The 18,768-nt window shown below is 37.3% G+C and overlaps 1 protein-coding gene across 4 annotated transcripts in view; it reads right to left on the bottom strand.

Annotated features, from left to right (window-relative positions):
• PIK3CB (phosphatidylinositol-4,5-bisphosphate 3-kinase catalytic subunit beta) overlaps positions 1-18,768 on the bottom strand; it is a 186,063-nt gene that overhangs the window by 58,199 nt on the left and 109,096 nt on the right. For 3 of the 4 annotated variants that reach the window (XM_009201618.4, XM_017955846.2, XM_017955847.2), the window contains 2 exons: positions 6,221-6,472; positions 3,973-4,069 (listed from right to left, as the gene is read on the bottom strand). In XM_009201618.4, the coding sequence (XP_009199882.1) occupies positions 3,973-4,069; positions 6,221-6,472 (349 nt within the window). Of the gene's footprint in view, positions 1-3,972; positions 4,070-6,220; positions 6,473-15,831; positions 16,440-18,768 lie in introns of those variants that run through there. The other variant, XM_017955848.3, reaches the window with a different exon arrangement.

Raw genomic sequence — 18,768 nt, 5'->3', positions numbered from 1 at the left:
TAAAGCTGGAAAATCCTTTCAAGTTTTTGTTCCTTAATTCTTCATTCACCTTTTTAAATAAATATTTTCTCACCTCACAGACTCAATTTTCTTTTTCTTTTTTTTTTTTTGAGACAGGGTTTCTGTCACCCAGGTTAGAGTGCAGTGGCATGATCTTGGCTCACTATAACCTCCACCTCCCAGGCTCAAGTGATCCTCCCACCTCAGCCTCCTGAGTAGCTGGGACCACAGGCGCAAGCCACCACGCCCAGTTAATTTTTAAATTTTTGGTAGAGATAGGGTTTCACCATGTTGCCTAGGCTGGTCTTGAACTCCTGAGCTCAAGAGATACACCCAACTCAGCCTCCAAAAGTGCTGGAATTACAGGTGTGAGCAATCACACCAAGCCCAGACTCAATTTTCACCCGGATGGAGGCAACTCTTTTTTTTTTTATCTTGCTGTTTTTTAGAGACAGAGTCTTGCTACATTGCCCAGGCTGGATACAAGCTCCTAGCCCCAAACGATCCTCCTGCCTCAAGTTCCTGAGTTAACTGAGACTACAAGCACACACACACTATTGCAGCTGGCTCAATTCTAATAATTTATACACCTCTAGAGCTGATTTCTCAGCAATTTACAGTTTCATACTTCTGCTCTCTAGTACTATTATACTTTTGTCCTATCAAATGCAACCTAACTGAAATCAAATGTAGTATTTTAGTACTTATTAGCCCCAAATATAGAGGTAATCCTTTAACCTTGTTCAAAAGTGATCAGAAAAAAAGGCACTCTTTTTCTGTGTGTATAGGGAGAGATAGTCTCACTATGTTGTCCAGGCTGGTCTCAATCTCCTGGACTCAAGTGATCCTCCTGCCTAAGTCTCCCAAAGCATTGGGATTACACATGTGAGCCACCATATCTGGCAAAAAAAGGCATTCATATATACTACACATGGAGAGTAAAAATTGATACACTCTATTGGGGAGCAATTTGTAATTACAAGAATTATAAATTTATCTATTCTTTGAATCAACAAACCCACCTCTAAGGAATTTATCTCATATATACACCTGTACATAAGCAAGGTTATTCATTATAGTAGCACAGGCATGGGGGAAAAAAAACAGTTCTCCATATAGGTAGATATGGTAAACAAAGCAAGGAGCAGAACATTATACATTATACCGAAAGTGCCATTTTCTGTAGGTATAGGGAGAAAAACAGGAATCCACATTTGTATTTCCTAGTCCATACATAAAAAATTACGGAAAGTTAGGAAAAAAAAAAAAAATTGTGATTATATACCTTGTAATGATGACTTAGGGACTCTAGATGATAGACTATTTGTGGTTTCTTTGCTTCTTGCTTGTCCCTACTGGGTTAAATGTAACAATTCTAGAGCTGACACATGCAGAACTAACTCTGTTCATTTATTATTTTTTATCATACATTTTCTCAGAGAGGAAGTCAGGTTCATAGTATTATGCCAAGTTAACACCACCAAAAATTTTAATTTTTACTAAAAATACTAGTCAAGTTGGTTGGTGATTCTGGAGAACATGTGTGAGTCAAAATTAAGATTTTCAAGAAAATATAGTATTTTGGGGCTATATTTTATTGTATTGTGAAAGTTTAGTTCCTCCTAAGAAATATGTCAAATAGGCTGCAAGCAGTGGCTCATACCTATAATCCTAGCACTTTGTGAGGCTGAGGAGGTAAAAATCACTTGAGCTCAGGAGTTCGAGACCAGACTGGGCAACATGGTGAAACCCTGTCTCTACAAAAAATACAAAAAAAAAAAAAAAAATTTGCCGGGTGTGGTGGTGTATGTCTGTAGTCCCAGGTACTTGGGGTGCTGAGGCGGGAGGCTCACTTGAGCCCGGGAAGGCAAGGCTACAGTGAGCTGTGTTCAAGGCACTACACTCCAGTCTGGGTGACAAGGTGAGGCCCTGAGTCAAACAAACAAACAAAAAAAGAAATATGTCAAATATACACAGCTCTCCGACATTTGGGGAATAACATAATTAATGAAAATTGCTAGAGGTACATGCTGGAGAACATAGGAATAAAAGGACATACACACACACTATTAGACTGCAAAGAGTTTATAAATATGTCAGTAAATGATTATCCAAAAATAATTTTTCAGGTGACAACTGCTAGTACATGAACATTTTCAAATGTTACTTACAAAGCCATGAATTAAAAAATTCAAATTCAAATTAGTTCACAACTTTACTAGATATATCAACAAACTATAAAGACAGGAAAAAAGAAAAAGAAAACCACTATTATAATGTAAGATTTACACTAAAAATTCCAACATTTGAGAAAGCAGTGTAGACCAATGGGAAGATTTTAGACTCACTTATTTTCTCTGAGCTTCACTTACCTGTAAAAATGAAAATAAAACCATCTACCTCATGTGATGAGGGTATTCTCAGTAGTATTTGAGAAATAAAGGTGTGTGTGGAAGATGCTCCGCTTACATCAAATTTCAGGCTAAAGCCAACTACAGAAAAAGCATTTTAGGCCAGGTGCGGTGGCTCAAGCCTGTAATCCCAGCACTTTGGGAGGCTGAGGTGGGTGGATCATGAGGTCAGGAAATCAAGACCATTCTGGCTAACACGGTGAAATACTGTCTCTACTAAAAACACAAAAAATTAGCTGGGCACGGTGGCATGCACCTGTAGTCCCAGCTACTCGGGAGGCTGAGGCAGGAGAATGGCGTGAACCCGGGAGGCAGAGCTTACAGTTAGCGGATATCGCACTACTGCACTCCAGCCCAGGTGACAGAGCAAGACTCCGTCTCAAAAAAAAAAGTGTTTTTACTATTTCTCCCTAATTAGAGAATATTCCTTCTACTAATGAAGAAAGTTAGCACAATTAGGAGCAACAAAGGTTATTATAAAGAAGACACTGTTCTTCAGGAGAATTTCTCAAAAAAAGAAAAAGGAAAAAAAAACAATAAAAAATGCTGAAAGCAACACACATTCATTAAAATAAGAAATATACCCAGGAATAGGTTTCCCCCGTGTGCCTGGCAGCACTGACTGAAAGAGTCAGAAGTTTAGACTATTTTGGTCGGGCACGGTGGCTCACACCTGTAATCCCAGCACTTTGGGTTGCCAAGGCAGGCGGATTACCTGAGGTCAGGAGTTCAAGACCAGCCTGACCAACATGGAGAAACCCCGTCTCTACTAAAAATACAAAATTAGCTGGGCGTGGTAGCACATGCCTGATATCCCAGCTACTAGGGAGGCTGAGGCAGGAGAATCGCTTGAACCTGGGAGGCGGAGGTTGTGGTGAGCCAAGATCGTGCCATTCCAGTCTGTTGCCACTCCAGTCTGGGCAGTAAGAGCGAAACTCCGTCTCAAAAAAAAAAAAGAAATTTAGACGATTTCATTCCTAAATACGGAGATGCATAAGATTTAAAGACAAAGCTACCCATCACAAAACTTAAAAGTTATGTCCCATGGTCAGACTAGACAATCTGTAATGAGCTAAATTAATAATTTGTTAATACTAGAGTTAACTTGTTACTAGCAAAATAATGGTACATTATTTGTTGGAAGTATGTTTAAAATACTAACTTGTTAAAATAATCATTTAAAATATAGGCCAATAACAGTGGCTCATGCCTGTAATCCCAGCACTTTGGGAGGATCACTTGAGGCCAGGAGTTTTGAGACCAGTCTCGGCAATATAGCAAGACCTTATCTCTACAAAACAATAAATAATAAATAATAAAATAAAATATAGGCCGATTTTAAACCAAAACAAAATTTGTAAAGAAATCTACTCAGAAACAAGTAATTTTATGATAACATTAAAATAATTTGTGTAAATCTGTTTTAGAATAAATAATAATACAAAATGATAACTTTATTTTACTAAATTGAAAGAATGGTGATTCATAAGAAAATATTAACTAGTCCACATGCCAAAAGTTAGTTACTGTTTAACACTAAGGATAAGAATGTAAATCCTACCAGGAAATGAAGACCAGCTGTGTAATATTATGTCTCCAGTTCTCAATTGTCCTTTAAAGTCAAAAACCATCGTATTTACCCACGCTACAGGATAATGCTGTTGAAAAAGATACAATTACATAAATATGCTAAGAATAACTTTAAGGTGTAAACATGCACATGTCCTTTGTTTCAATAATGTTAGTTCTAGAAAGTTCTGGACGATTTCCAAAATAATCTTCTCAAATAAGAACAAGATATACATAGAAAAATGCTCAATATCTTTATTATGTTTAAGAACAACCTTAAAACCCAATTAACAATTCATAATAAAATAGTACATGAATAAGATAGAATATGGATAAACAGCCTTGTGAAAATGAGATTTTTTTTTTTTTTTTTTGAGATGGAGTCCCACTCTGTCACCTAGGCTGGAGTGGTGGTATGATCTCAGCTCATGCAACCTCCACCTCCCAGGTTCAAGAGATTCTCCTGCCTCAGCCTCCTGAGTAGGTGGAATTACAGGCACCCGCCACCACACCCGTCTAATTTTTGCCTTTTTAGTAGATATGGGGTTTTGTCATGTAGGCCAGGCTGGTCTCAAACTCCTGACCTCAGGTGATCCACCTGCCTAAGCCTCCCAAAGTGTTGGGATTACAGGTGTGAGCCATCATGCCCAGCCAAAATGAGAAATTTTTAATAATCCAAGAAAATACGTACAATATCAGAATACATGTTTTAAGAGCTTTCAGACTACATAAATCTCAATGTGGAAGGAGATAATGTCTCTAGGTATATAAATATGTCTCTAAAAAGGAGGCATTGAGCTGAGAGGACTTTTATATAAACATTTAAATAGATTAATTTTGCCATTTTGTATCAAAAATCTTATAATCAAACACTTTGAGGATAATTCTATATCAAGGAAGAAAAAAATACTAAGGAACTAACGCTTCTGTGACTTTTTAGTCATTAAAAGTTATTTTTAGGGTACCTTTTTTTTTTTTTTGGAGACAGCATCTTACTATGTGGCCAAGACTGGTCTCCAACTCCTGTCCTCAAGCAATTCTCCCACCTCAGCCTCCCAAAGTGTTGGGACTACAGGCATGAGCCACTGTACCTAGTCTAAAAATTATTTTTAGACGATTATAGATGATAACCAGAGATGCTTATATTCCCATATTAAGAATAAAAGAACACGGCCAGGCGCAGTGGCCACACCTGTAATCCCAGCACTCTGGGAGGCCGAGGCGGGTGAATCACGAGGTCAGGAGTTCAAGACCAGCCTGGCCAACATGGTGAAACCCTGTCTTTACTAAAAATACAAAAAATAAGCTGGGTGTGGTAGCGGGCGCCTGTAGCCCCAGTTACTTGGGAGGCTGAGGCAGAAGAATTGCTTGATCCCGGGAGACAGGAGGTTGCAGTAAGCAGAGACAGTGCCACTGCACTCCAGCCCAGGTGACAACGTGAGACTGTCTCAAAAGAAAAAAAGAATAAAAGAACACAAATTTATATAGATATATATAGTAACTAGATTTTAAAAACGTATAAAATTAATGTCCCCATCCCACCAAAAAGTTTTCAAAAAGCTAGAAGAAAGTGAAACACTTGACTGAAAACATAACATGGAAGATGAAAGTATGACAACAGGTCCATCCTCTTATATCCATAATTTCAAAATCTGAGAAGCTCTAAAAACTGAAGGTTTGTTCATAGCTCACGTGACAGCAAAAAGTGGCCAGAGATAACAAAAATCTAATGATAGTCACATTTAGTATGAATATTCAAATATTTCACTCCAAATATTAACACGTTTAATGACGTATTTATGCCCCAGACCCCACAAGGTATGTTGAGTCAGTTAGGATCAATGATCTTTCTAAAATGCACAAAATTCTGAATTCTTAAACATATCTGTCACATGAAATTTCAGTCGAAAGACTGCATAACTGTAAATTTTTCAAATAGCATCATTTTTATATCTTCTTTAAAGTATTACATATGTAATAAAATACTTATAAAATAAATCTGCCAAAAGAAAATCCATGGTAGAAAGAGCAAGACTGCAAAAAAATGCATAAACATAAACATAAGTAAATGCATTAACCTAAATATAAAGACATAAACATGAAAATTTTTTATTTTCTTAAAATCAGTTTTTAAGAATGAAAGTTATCTAATATAATTTAACTTATATTACTCAATTATTCCAAACAGTCTTAAAATTATTCCTATATAAAACAATCCTTGGAAGTTGGTATATCATTACCACTTTTCCAGCTTTTCTGATGGTCTGATATTTAGAGGGATTAATAGTTTTCGTTGATTTCTTCGTTTTTACTTTATCCAAAACGGCATAAACAGCAAAACATAATCGAGCCATTCTTGGTAAGTCACAAATATTAATATCAAATTCCAGTGGTTCATTCCAAATATGATCATTTTTCCCTGATACCTCTGAGCTTACGATGGTTTTACACAGGAGTTCAGTACCATGAAAAAGACCAGCCCTGACATGAACCTGTAATGAAGCAGACAAAAACAAATACGAAGTCATGAATACTGTACCACAAAAAACATCTCTTTTTTCTTTGTTTGTTTGTTTGTTTCTACACTAAAAACATCTTTATTTTGGAGAAGGAAGGAACATACCGGAAGAAGAAGCATGCCAAGTTTTAGAAAGCCTACTTGTCTACAGAACCACTAGACAGTAATTAACTAGTTTTATTGTTCAGTAAACTGTAGATAGTCTAATCTGTTTTTCACTTGCAAGTAAACCAGCTACAAAATCACATATTGGTCCAAATACCAGGGTGCTCAATGGTTTAAACAAGTCTAAAGAAATCAAGACAGTAAGTATAAGCATACTATCATATGCTTACCCACTGACTTCACTTACTTGAGGTCTTGTCTTCTCTGTGTGTAGGAAAGAATGAATGGATGAGATGGCTCCAAAGTTACTTTCTACATCTAAATAATTTATGGATTTTTCATACTAAGTCAAGAGCTAACAAAAGATATTCTATCCATATCTATGATTATCCTATATATCACTGTCCTTTATTTTTCCCTAAAGGCCCAGGGCCAGAGTGATGCAGGGCATGCATAAGATGTCCCAGACAATTTTATTCATTTGCAGTTTTTTAAAAGACCTAATTATCACCAATTTAAAAGTCAGGGAGAAAGTAGAGCTAAAAACAGTAGTAAAACACAGAGATTGACCCAGTGATACACTTTTAAGGTAGAAAGTTTTTATATCAGTTTATTCAGATGTGATATTGGCACACAATATTACTCAATAAATATTTACTAAATAAATGAATACATATGTGGAATTGTTTAGGCTTAGCTTTCATTTTTCAAAAGCTTATCAACAAAGCTTTTTTAGCTAGTTAAGAGTTACCACCTCAGTATTTGAAAAGGAAGATAAATACCCAAGAATATCCACACACTTCATCTACAGATATTAAAATATATTTAAACAGTAATATAAAATTTAAATACTGATGTAAGCAGCAATTTTAATTATAAATATTTATAATTATGAGTTTAAAACCTATTAAAATAATTAAAACTATGTTATGCTGGCATAAATAAAACTGTAGGTTAGTAGGCCAGAGATATAATAAAAAAAGATTACTGACTTAATAAATAGCATTCTTTTATCTAATTCCAGCAAAATAAACACAGATGGATTAGAAAGTTAAATATTTTTAAATGATTAAAAGCTGAAGAAATATTATTAAAAAGGTATCAGAATAACTTTTGAATCTGGATGATGGGTTCATGGAGGTTCATTATACTATTCTACTTTTGTGTATATTTGAAACTTTTCTTTTGAAAAAAATTAAGCTGAATGAAAAAAATTGGTTATTCTAAACGCAGATGGATTATAATAATATGATAAATATTCAAGTAACGGGGGTTACAAAGGATACTAAAAGTAGTTGCAGTAAATCCTCAGGTCACTAGAAATTTACATCTGAACACATGACCTAATTCCCTTCAACTCCAGAAAAAGGCGTAATCCTTCTATTCAAGTCTCCTGGTCCCATATTGCTCCAGCTCCCCAAGTACTGAGATGTTGCTCCTTTGCTCCTCTGCATTGGAAAAATCTTCCTCCAGCAGGCTATAAACCTGTGCAAGTCTCTCTAAAATCAAACTCATACAAAAATCTACCTTAGAAGCTAACTAACCATAATCACTCATGTTCTTTCTACCACAGTGACAATGGTACCAGCAGCTACTCAGTCACCTTTGTCTCCTACTTTCAATTCATCGTGAAGTCTACGCTGTACACAAAGAAAAAGTTGATTTATGATGTAACTTAAATGAAAAACAGTATAACACAAAATACTATCAAAATACTATGCTATAGCAAAATACTATCAAAGGCACGGCCAGGTGCAGTGGCTCACGCCTGTAATCCCAGCACTTTGGGAGGCTGAGGCGGGTGGATCACTTGAGGTCAAGAGTTCAAGACCAGTCTGGCCAACATGGTGGAACACCATCTCTACTAAAAATATAAAAATTAGCTGGGTGTGGTGGAGAGCACCTGTAATCCCAGCTACTCGGGAGGCTAAGCAGGAGAATCACTTGAACCCAGGAAGCAGGTTGCAGTGAGTCAAGACTGCACCACTACATTCCAGCCTGGGCGACAGAGCAAGACTCTGTCTCAAAAAAAAAAAAAAAAAAAAAAAAAAAGAGGCATGTTCACCTTCTAAAATGTGTGAAGAATACAAATAAAAGTAGTTTATAGGCTGGGCATGGTGGCTCACGCCTGTAATCCCAACACTTTGGGAGGCCGATGTGGGCAGATCATAAGGCCAAGAGATCGAGACCATCCTGGCCAACATGGTAAAACTCTCTCTACTAAAAATACAAAAATTAGCTGGGCATGGTGACGCACGCCTGTACTCCCAGCTACTTGGGAGGTTGAGGCAGGAAAATTGCTTGAACCTGGGAGGCAGAGGTTGCAGTGAACCAAGATTGCACCACTGCACTCCAGCCTGGGCGACACAGTGAGACTCCGTCTCGAAAAAAAAAAGGTAGTAGTTTATAGTGGATAGCTGGAATATTGGTGATTATTGTCTCCTTTGATTAAAGAGGGACAAATACTAAAATCAATGATTTTTTATTTTATATAATGTTACCTTTAAATATTTAAAAATATCCCAGAAAGTATCATAAAATGGCTGGATGTCTAAATGTAAGACCCTATATACAGACATAACAGCAAAATGGCCACAGTCACAGTCAATCCAAAACTCATTAAATGAAACCATGAATGAAAATATAAAATTTTTTTGCTTTTTTTTAAAACTTTCATTTTAGGTTTGGGGGTACATGTGAAAGTTCATTACATAGGTAAGCTGGTGTCACAGGGGTTTGTTACATAGATTATATCATCATCTAGGTATTAAGCCTAGTACCCAACAGTTATCTTTTCTGCTCTTCTCCCACCTCCACCCTTCACCCTCAAGTAGACTCCAGTTTCTGTTGCTTCCTTCTTTGTGTTCATAAGTTCTCATCACTTAGCTTCCTTGTAAGTGAGAACATGCGGCATTTGGTTTTCTATTCCTGCATAAGTTTGCTAAGGATAATAGCCTCCAGCTTCACCCACGTTCCCTAAAGACATGATCTCATTCTTTTTTATGGCTGTACAGTACTCCATGGTGAATATGTACCACATTTTCTTTATCCAATCTGTCACTGATGGGCATTTAGGTTAATTCCATGTCTTTGCAATTGTGAGTAATGCTGCAATGAACATTCGCATGCATGTGTCTTTATGGTAGAATGATTTCTATTCCTCTGGGTATATATCCAGTAATGGGATTGATGGGTCAAATGGTAGTTCTGCTTTTAGTTCTTTGAGTAATTGCCATACTGCTTTTTACAATGGTTGAACTAATTTACACTCCCACCAACTGTGTAAGTGTTCTCCACAACCTCACCAGCATCTCTTTATTTTTTGACTTTTTAGTAACAGCCATTCTGACTGGTGTGAGATGGTATCTCACTGTGGTTTTGATTTGAATTTCTCTAATGATCAGTGACATTGAGCTTTTTTCCATATGCTTCTTGGCCGCATGTATGTCTTCTTTTGAAAAGTGTCTGTTCATGTCCTTTGCCCACTTTCAATGGTCTTTTTTTCTTATAAATTTGTTTAAATTCCTTATAGATGCTGGCTATTAGGCCTTTGTCTGATGCATAATTTGCAAATATTTTCTCCCATTCTGTGGGCTGTTTACTCTGTTGATAGGTTCTTTGGCTCTGCAGAAGCTCTTAAGTTTAGTTAGATCCCACTTGTCAATTTTTGCTTTTGCTGCAATTGCTTTTGGTGTCTTTGTCATAAAATTTTTGCCCATTCCGAAGTGCAGGATGGTACTGCCTAGGTTGTCTTCCAGGGTTTTTATAGTTTGAGGTTTTACATTTAAAGTAAATGTAAGTGTACATTTACATTAAGTCTTTAATCCACCTTGAGTTGTCTTTTGTTTATGGTATAAGGAAGGGGTCCAGCTTCAATTGTCTACATATGGCTTGCCAGTTATCCCAGCACCATTTATTGAATAGGGAGTCTTTTCCCCACTGCTTGTTTTTGTCAACTTTGTTGAAGATCAGACGGTCACAGGTGTGCAACCTTATTTCTGGGCTCTTTATTCTGTTCCATTGGTCTATATGCCTATTTTTGTATTAGGTATTATTTTTTAAAACAACCATTTGGGTTTTTCTCCCTCTCTTTAAGCAGGCAGTTTCAGGATTAAGTAGTCACACCCTTAAGCAACCTTTCTTTAAGTCCATGTCTCTGAACTACTTCAAATGGTATTTCCCTGTGTTCCCAGAAATTAGTCAAAAAGCCTGGGGACTTTCATTTTGTTTCTAAAGACTATCAACTAAAGAAAATTATGAAGAAAGATTTATACAACAGCACTTTTAGAAAATCTTTCTATCTACCTTATATGCTATACGCAAAGTATCTAAATTATGAGAAACTTACTTTAGCACAGATTTTTTTTGTTTTTGTTTTTGAAGATGAAGTCTCACTCTGTCACCCAGGCTGCAATGAGGTGGCATGATCTCAGCTAACTACAACATCCATCTCCCAGGTTCAAGTGATCCTCCTACCTCAGCCTCCCAAGTAGCTGGGATTACAGGTGCGTACCACCATGCCTGGCTAATTTTTGTATTTTTAGTAAAGACAGGGTTTCATCATGTTGGCCACGCTGGTCTCAAACTCCTGAGCTCAAGCCATCTTCCCACCTTGGCTCCCAAAGTGATGGGATTAAAGGCATGAGCCACCACGTATTCGGTCTAGTGTGGTATTTTACATAGCTAAAATAGAACACTAGATAGAATAGGAATAAGTGAAGGCCTATTAAGACACACTTCACTTCTTATATTCCTAATTACTTTGTTTCTCTAAATAAAAGTTTAGTTGCCTGTAAGAACCATCCAACAATTATTTTCTCCTGAGCAATGAAGAAACAGCCCCATCATTAATGTCTGTATCAGCTCTGTATCATCTCCAGAGAAGTCTTTCAAGACTGAAGAAATAATTTCACAGCTTTAAACACATGACCAAAAATTGTGTATGACATTATATACTCAACATTTAAACTAAATTCCATTCATTTAAACTAAATTCATATAAATCCCCAATCTGCTCTGCAAACACTGACCAAAAAAAGGGGGGTAGGGGAAGAAATGTGTATGTACAGTGTGAAAATAGAAAATGAGACCTGAAGAAATATCTAGGCTAGAAAAAAAAGCTTGGGAATCAAGCAAAGGTGGTGCACTTTTTCAAGTTTCTGACAAGGAAGATACCAGTAATTGCTTTCCAAGATCTGATGACGACTAAGTGAGAAGAAAATCACTAAGAGGTGTTGATGTAGGGTCCACATGCCTGAGGCAAACAACCCATCTGACTTCTGAGTTCCCTGACCTCAAAATCTCCAACTGGGTACTTCTCTCCTTCCCTTCAGCCACACAATCCCACGATCCCACCCTGAATTTGACTTCACCACACCCTAGCACCTCCAAATCACTAATTATTACATCTCAGTTTCCAACCAACCAAATCCACCACTCAGATTCCACCCCGATTCCAACTTACTGTTAATACATTCCCAAAGGAAAACTCTGTAGCCATCACTAAGATCACTATTTCAACAACCAACACCTCTTTCTCTCTGCTTCTCTAATAGTTTTGTCTGCCTTCACTCTCACCAAAATTATCTGCAAATGCCTCTCTCCCATCACACTCATCTGGAAGTCTGTATCCTGGATAAACCTAATCACCTGCCTCTTCTCCATCCCAAATGTTTTCAGGCAGGCCAGCACCATGACTGACTGTTTTCAAATATAAAATTACCATTTCAGGCCGGGTGAGGTGGCTTACACCTGTAATCCCAGCACTTTGGGAAGCTAAGGCAGGCAGATCCCTTGAGCACAGGAGTTCAAGACCAGCCTGGGCAACACAGCGAAAGCCCATCTCTACAAAAAAATACAAAAATTAGTCAGGTATGGTGGCATGCACCCGTACTCACAGCTACTCGGGAGGCTGACGTGGGAGGATCGCCTGAGCCCGAGAAGCATAGGTTGCAGTGAGCAGAGATTGTGCCACTGTACTCCAGCCTGGGTGACAGAGCAAGACCCTGCCTCATTCAGAAAGAAAAAAGAAAGAAAATAAATGAAAGAAAGAAAATAAAGAAAAAACTATTTTGTTACTACAAGATTTCTTACCTTTTATGCTCAAAACTTCTATTACCATTTACTCTCCAGAGAGATAATCAGTCTGCAAACTACAAAAAATTTTTAAAGCCCTGTTTAAGCTTCTTTTTGGGAAAATGAAAGTGATTTCACTGGCAACTAACACTCCATACATGTTCATGAAAGGTGAGTGGGGGAAAGGGCAGTGCCATCTATTCACACATGATTTCTGCTTAGAAACTTCATATCCATAATTTTTTTTTTTTTTTTTTTTAGAGGGAGTTTTGCTCTCGTTGCCCACACTGGAGTGCAATGGCATGATCTCGGCTCACTACAACCTGTGCCTTCCAGGTTCAAGCAATTCTCCTGCCTCAGCCTCCCGAGTAGCTGGGATTATAAGCGCCCGCCACCACGCCCAGCTAATTTTTTTGTATTTTTAGTAGAGATGGGGTTTCACCATGTTGGTCAGGCTGGTCTCCATCTCCTGACAGGTGACCCACTTGCCTCGGCCTCCCAAAGTGCTGGGATTACAGGTGTGAGCCACCACACCCAGCCAAGATTATTTTAATGTTACTCTAAGCTCAGTTGATGATCCATGTGTGCATATATATAGAGAGACACACACACACTTTGATCTTATTTGATCTTAAATGAACACAACAAAGTCTCCATTGTCTAATCATTCCCAAATCCAGTTTTGAATAAAAATATGCATACAGAATTTCCTGAAAAACACACAGTATTTATTTAGGAAGTCTAAATATGATTCAATTAAAGATAAACCATCCAATGACTGAATACAGTACTAAGACTGAATTAATCTGGTCTCTTCTAGAATGACTTTTTCCAGATTACACTGTCAATATATTTTATGTCTACCTAGTGAAAGACATTATAAGAGAGATGAGAAGCATTATTTTACCTACTATAATATGATATTGTCAGAGGTATTGGTGCTCACTACATTACGCACTGTGTCTCATTCATAAGGATTCCCTAAGCATATCTCTCTCAATTTACAGTATTGAAATATGCTACAAACTCATAAATAGTTTGTTTTATCTTATGAGATTCTGAATATTATAACTGATCATGTTTTCTCTTTGCCTTGTCCACTAGGTGTAGGGCAAGCAGACAGCCAAATATGTAGCCCACATCAAGCAAATAATTACACAGGATCTAATATTATATACATACCTACTGGAAATCTTGCTACTGGGTGGTTTTTTTTTCTTATTTCCTGTCAATTAACTATCTTCTATTTTTTTTTTAAGTCAAAACTGTGTATACTGTATGTGCTATGTAAGAGAGAGAGACAAACACACACAAAGACTGTGTGAGAGGGTGTAGGCTCACCTCAAATAATCTGTAAAATGAGATTTGGTAAATCACAAATAAAACAAAACATACATAAAATATATTTTGCATCTGTTGTATGGGAGGTTATAAGATAGGAATATCAGGATTAAAATGGTATTCAATTCTTACTCTCGGTAATCTTACATGAATTTGTCACATTTTTAATATGGCATTTAAATATAATTTATGCAGAAAATTATGAATTTTACAAATGATTATTTTTCAATGTTCTGGTGATAAAGACATTGAGAAATAAAAGACAAACAAGTACCCACCATATAATAAAGGCTCAACACATGTTAGCTAGTATTTAAAAACAAAACAGAATGCTAGTTATAACTGCATCCAAAAACTTCTGGCAAAACTCAGGTATAGGAAATGAAGTAGAATTAGGGATGAGCTGCTATAAAAGCTCAAAAAACAAAACAAAAACAAAAACAAAACCCTCAATTATAATGGGCTAAAAAAAAGTCCCATACCACCTGTGAACAGCTACAACAAAGAATGTGATCTGGGAAAGAATAACAGTAAAGAACTAACCTAACTTGAGCATGGTGACAATTGAAAAAAAAAGAAAAGACTCTGTACATTCTGAAAAAATATTGTTGAAAATAAGTATCATTATTTAATAGTCAAAGTATGATTTATTTAAGGCCAAGTCATTAAGATCGGTTCTGCTTGAGAAATCTCTGTGTACTTTACCAAAATTATTAAAGTTGACAAACGGTCAAAAAGAAACAAGAGTAGGAAAAAAGATCCAACTTTATAATGATGCTAAAAATATTGTTCTCTGAATTTAGAATCTCCCATTTAAAAAAAAAAAAAAAAAGCATAAAAAAAGTTTTTGTTTTCAGAAAAAGCAGTAACAAAATCCATTTTCTAAATTTGTATCACATGAAATTTTATAAAAATTGTCCCATTTCCTGAAGTTTGATCTGGGTCTTCTTTAATCTTGAGAAGTAAAGCATTTTAAAGTATAATTAATCATGCTTTAAAGCCTGGCACAGTAGTTCACGCCTGTAATCGCAACACTTTGGGAGGTCGAGGTGGGCAGATCACTTGAGCTCAGGAGTTCGAGACCAGCCTGGGCAACATGGCGAAATCTCCTCTCTACTCAAAATACAAAAAAATAGCCGGGCGTGGTGGTGTGCGCCTATGATCCCAGCTACTCAGGAGGCTGACGTGGAAGGATCCCTTGAGCTTTGGGGCCGGAGCCTGTGGTGAGCCAAGACGTGTCACTGCACTCCAGCCTGGGTGACAGAGTGAGACCCTGTCTCAAAAATAAAAAATAATAATAATAATAACCATGCTTTATACAGTTACATGTTTTATTATCCAACTTTAATAAATTTTCATAGAAACACTTCTTCACAAGCCCCAGAACATTAGGAGAGCAAAAGAAGTCAGGCTTTGTCATGCAAAGGACTTGCCACTGTGCTATAGCAGGGAGGTGCCAAGCCAACACACAGACTGCATTCCTATACTCACCAATTAAAAATGTTCTGTGTTGAATAAGATATGAATTTTTTTCACATCAACATTTTAATTTCCTTCTTGTTCCACAATATGGCCAAAATCCACTACATTTTTGCCCTTAGATATTAGACACAAAAAAAGATCAGTAGCATGAATAGGTGGAAATTCCCATGTTTTGGGAATTTCCCAGCCTTGATCATTTGTAAAAGGGAAAAACTGTCTCTTCTACCTTCATACACTTCAGACACCAAATGTGAGGGTTTTTCCTACAACAACCAATTATCTAACTCTCTGGACACCAATTGGGTATCCTACAATTCAATTTGACACTACCTGGACTTCGTGCAGATGCTACCGGGTTATGGCATTAGTTCCATAAGACTGACTTCCAATTCAGATGACAATTGCAAATCCCAGGTTATTATTTGTACTTCTGATCAATCGAGGGTTCCCACAAAAGCCTTCCTCAGGTTCAATTTGCTCTAATGGCTCACAAAACTCAGGGAAACACATTTATCCATTTATTATAAAGGATATTACAAAGGATAGAAATAAATAGCCAAATGAAAAGGTATATATATGTTCTTCAAGGTCCAGAAGGGTACCAAGTGCAGGAGCTTGTCCCCATGGAATTTGCCTGCACTATCCTCTCAGCATGTGGATATATTCACTAACCCAAAAGCCCTGCAAACCCCATTATTTAGGGTTTTTATGGAGGCTCCATTAAGTAGGTATGGTTATTAAGTCACTGGCCACTGTTAAGTCGGTCTCTATCCTCCCTCCCCATTCCAGAAGTCCCGGTGTGGGGCTGAATGTTCCAATCCTCTATTCACGTGGTTGGTTTCTCTGGCAACCGGCTCAATCCTGGAACTATCTAGGGGCTTTAAGTCTCCATTCATCTTGTCAGCATACAAAAAGATACTCCTATCATTACCCAGATTCCATGGGTCTTGAAAGCTCTTTTGTCAGGACACTGAGACTAGATCAAACCATTAGAATAATAGATGCTCCTATCACTCAGGAAATGACAAGGGACTTAAGGAGCTCTGTGCCAAAAGTCAGGACGGAGACCAAACATATATTCTTTATTATGTCACAATTTGTAAGAAGGTAGCTTTGTTCTGACTTATGAGAAGAATACTGTGTGACCTTAAACTAAGGATAAAATGTTAGAGACAGTTATGTTAAAACGTATTCATTCATTGCACAAATATTTATTTAGTGTTCCAGGCACTGAAAGAAGAAGATAAAAAGAGGAAGATACAGGGAAAGTAGGGGAGTAGGGGGTTGGGGCGTGAGGGTTGAAAATTTACCTGTTGGGCATAGTGTTCAGTATTTGGGTGATGAATACACTAAAAGCCTAGACTTCACTACTATGTAATATATGCATGTAAGAAATCTGCATTTATACTCCCTAAATATATTTTTTTTAATGTTTAAGATCAAAGATACAATTTCCTTGGGTTATATACTTTAATAGATAAGGAGTCCTGCGACCTATATAACTAGGTTATGGGGAATTATGATGTATGACTGATACGTGTGATACAGGATATGTCTGCACTTGTATTTCTCTTGGGCTTCTTGAATTTGTGTTTCTGTCTTTTGCTGACTTTGCCAATAATCTAGTTTCCTGTGATTATTTCCTTAAGTAGTCTTCCTGAACTGTACTTTTGCTCTTCTTTTTCTCAAAGTCAGATTGCACAAATGTTAGACTTTCTGGTATTTTCTCACAGGTTCCTGGGGCTCTATCAAATTTTTCTCCCATTTTACTCTTTTAAACTGGAAAATTTGTATTGATTAATCTTTAAGTTCACTGACCCTTTCCTTTCTCATTACCATTCTGCTATTGGGACCATTCAGTGTATTTTTAAATTTCAGTTATTATATTTTTTAGTTCTGAATTTTCCATTTGATTCCTCCTTATATCTTCTATTTAATGGCTGAAACTTTCTCCCTTTCCAGTCCCTCCTATTGTATTTGCCCTTAGTTGTTATAGCATTTTCATAACTGCTTTAATGTTTTTGTAAGATAATTCCAACATCTGTGTCATCTTGTCACTGATGCTTACTGAACTATCATCGTCCACAACTTCAGATTTTCCTTATTCTTTATGTGTCAACTAATTTTGAATTGTATTCCAGATATTTTGTCTATTATGTTATGAGACACTGGGTCTTGTTTATATCCTATGGAGAATGTTGATATTTTTGTTTTAGGGGACCATAGTTAGTTAGGTTCAACAGTTGCAAGTTTCCATGAGCCTTCTGTAAGCTGCAGTTCCGATACCAGTTCAGTTTTCAAGTCTTCTTGTAGGGCTATTTGCATCTGTCCCATGCGTGCACTACACATTAACCAGTCTGAGACTTGGGTAATGGAATATGCCACTGTTCACTTCTCAAAGTATGTAGACTGTTAAGAGCAGATACTCATATGCACAGCTCAGAAATAAGCTTATAAACACAAATAACTTTAAGAGGTTGCTTTCCTGAGCTTATCTCACTGTGCAATGTTCCAAGTATTTTTTAGTAGGCTGGGGCTCCACTTTACTTGTTACCCAACCAGAAAGCTGAGGCTTTATTTACCCACACTTCCTGCAACTATGCTAAACACTATGCTAAACACTAGGAGGGTGTCTACAACTCCTATAATTGAAGCAGACATTCAACTCTGAGTCTTAGGCTCTGCCTGTCCCCACTGCTCCTGCCACTGCCGCTGCTACCACTGTTGCTATTGCCACAATACTGTTCAGAGACTGGGGCAATGCAAAAGAGAGAAAAGAAACAAAAAGAGGAGGAAAAAAGGTGCAATTCATACATTCTCTAAGAGTCAGAAGATGCCTTTCCCGCTAGAGCTATCCACAGCTATAAATAATGCCATCTTCTAGATTTTAGGCAACACTGAGTTCAAGCTTCTGCTGAATATTAATTAAGATGTACACATGAAAGACAAAAACACTACAAGGCTAGCCAGTCTTGGTGGCTCATGCCTGAAATCCCAGCACTTTGGGAGGCTGAGGCAGAATGATCACTTGAGCGGAGGAGTTTGAGGTCAACCTGGACAACACAGTGAAATCTCGTCTCTATAAAAAGTAAAAAAAAAAAAAAAAAAAATTAGCTAGGTGTGATGGTGCATGCCTGTAGTCCCAGAGACACAGGAGTCTGAGGCAGGAGGGTCTCTTGAGCCCAGGAAGTCAAGGTTGCAGTGAGCCGTGTTTTATCCACTGCATTCCAACCTGGGTGACGGAGCAAGACTCTGTCTTTAAAAAAA

The sequence above is a fragment of the Papio anubis genome, chromosome 2, assembly GCF_008728515.1.
Source record: "Papio anubis isolate 15944 chromosome 2, Panubis1.0, whole genome shotgun sequence".
NCBI lineage: Eukaryota > Metazoa > Chordata > Mammalia > Primates > Cercopithecidae > Papio > Papio anubis.
This window is presented reverse-complemented; position numbering and strand designations above follow the sequence as displayed.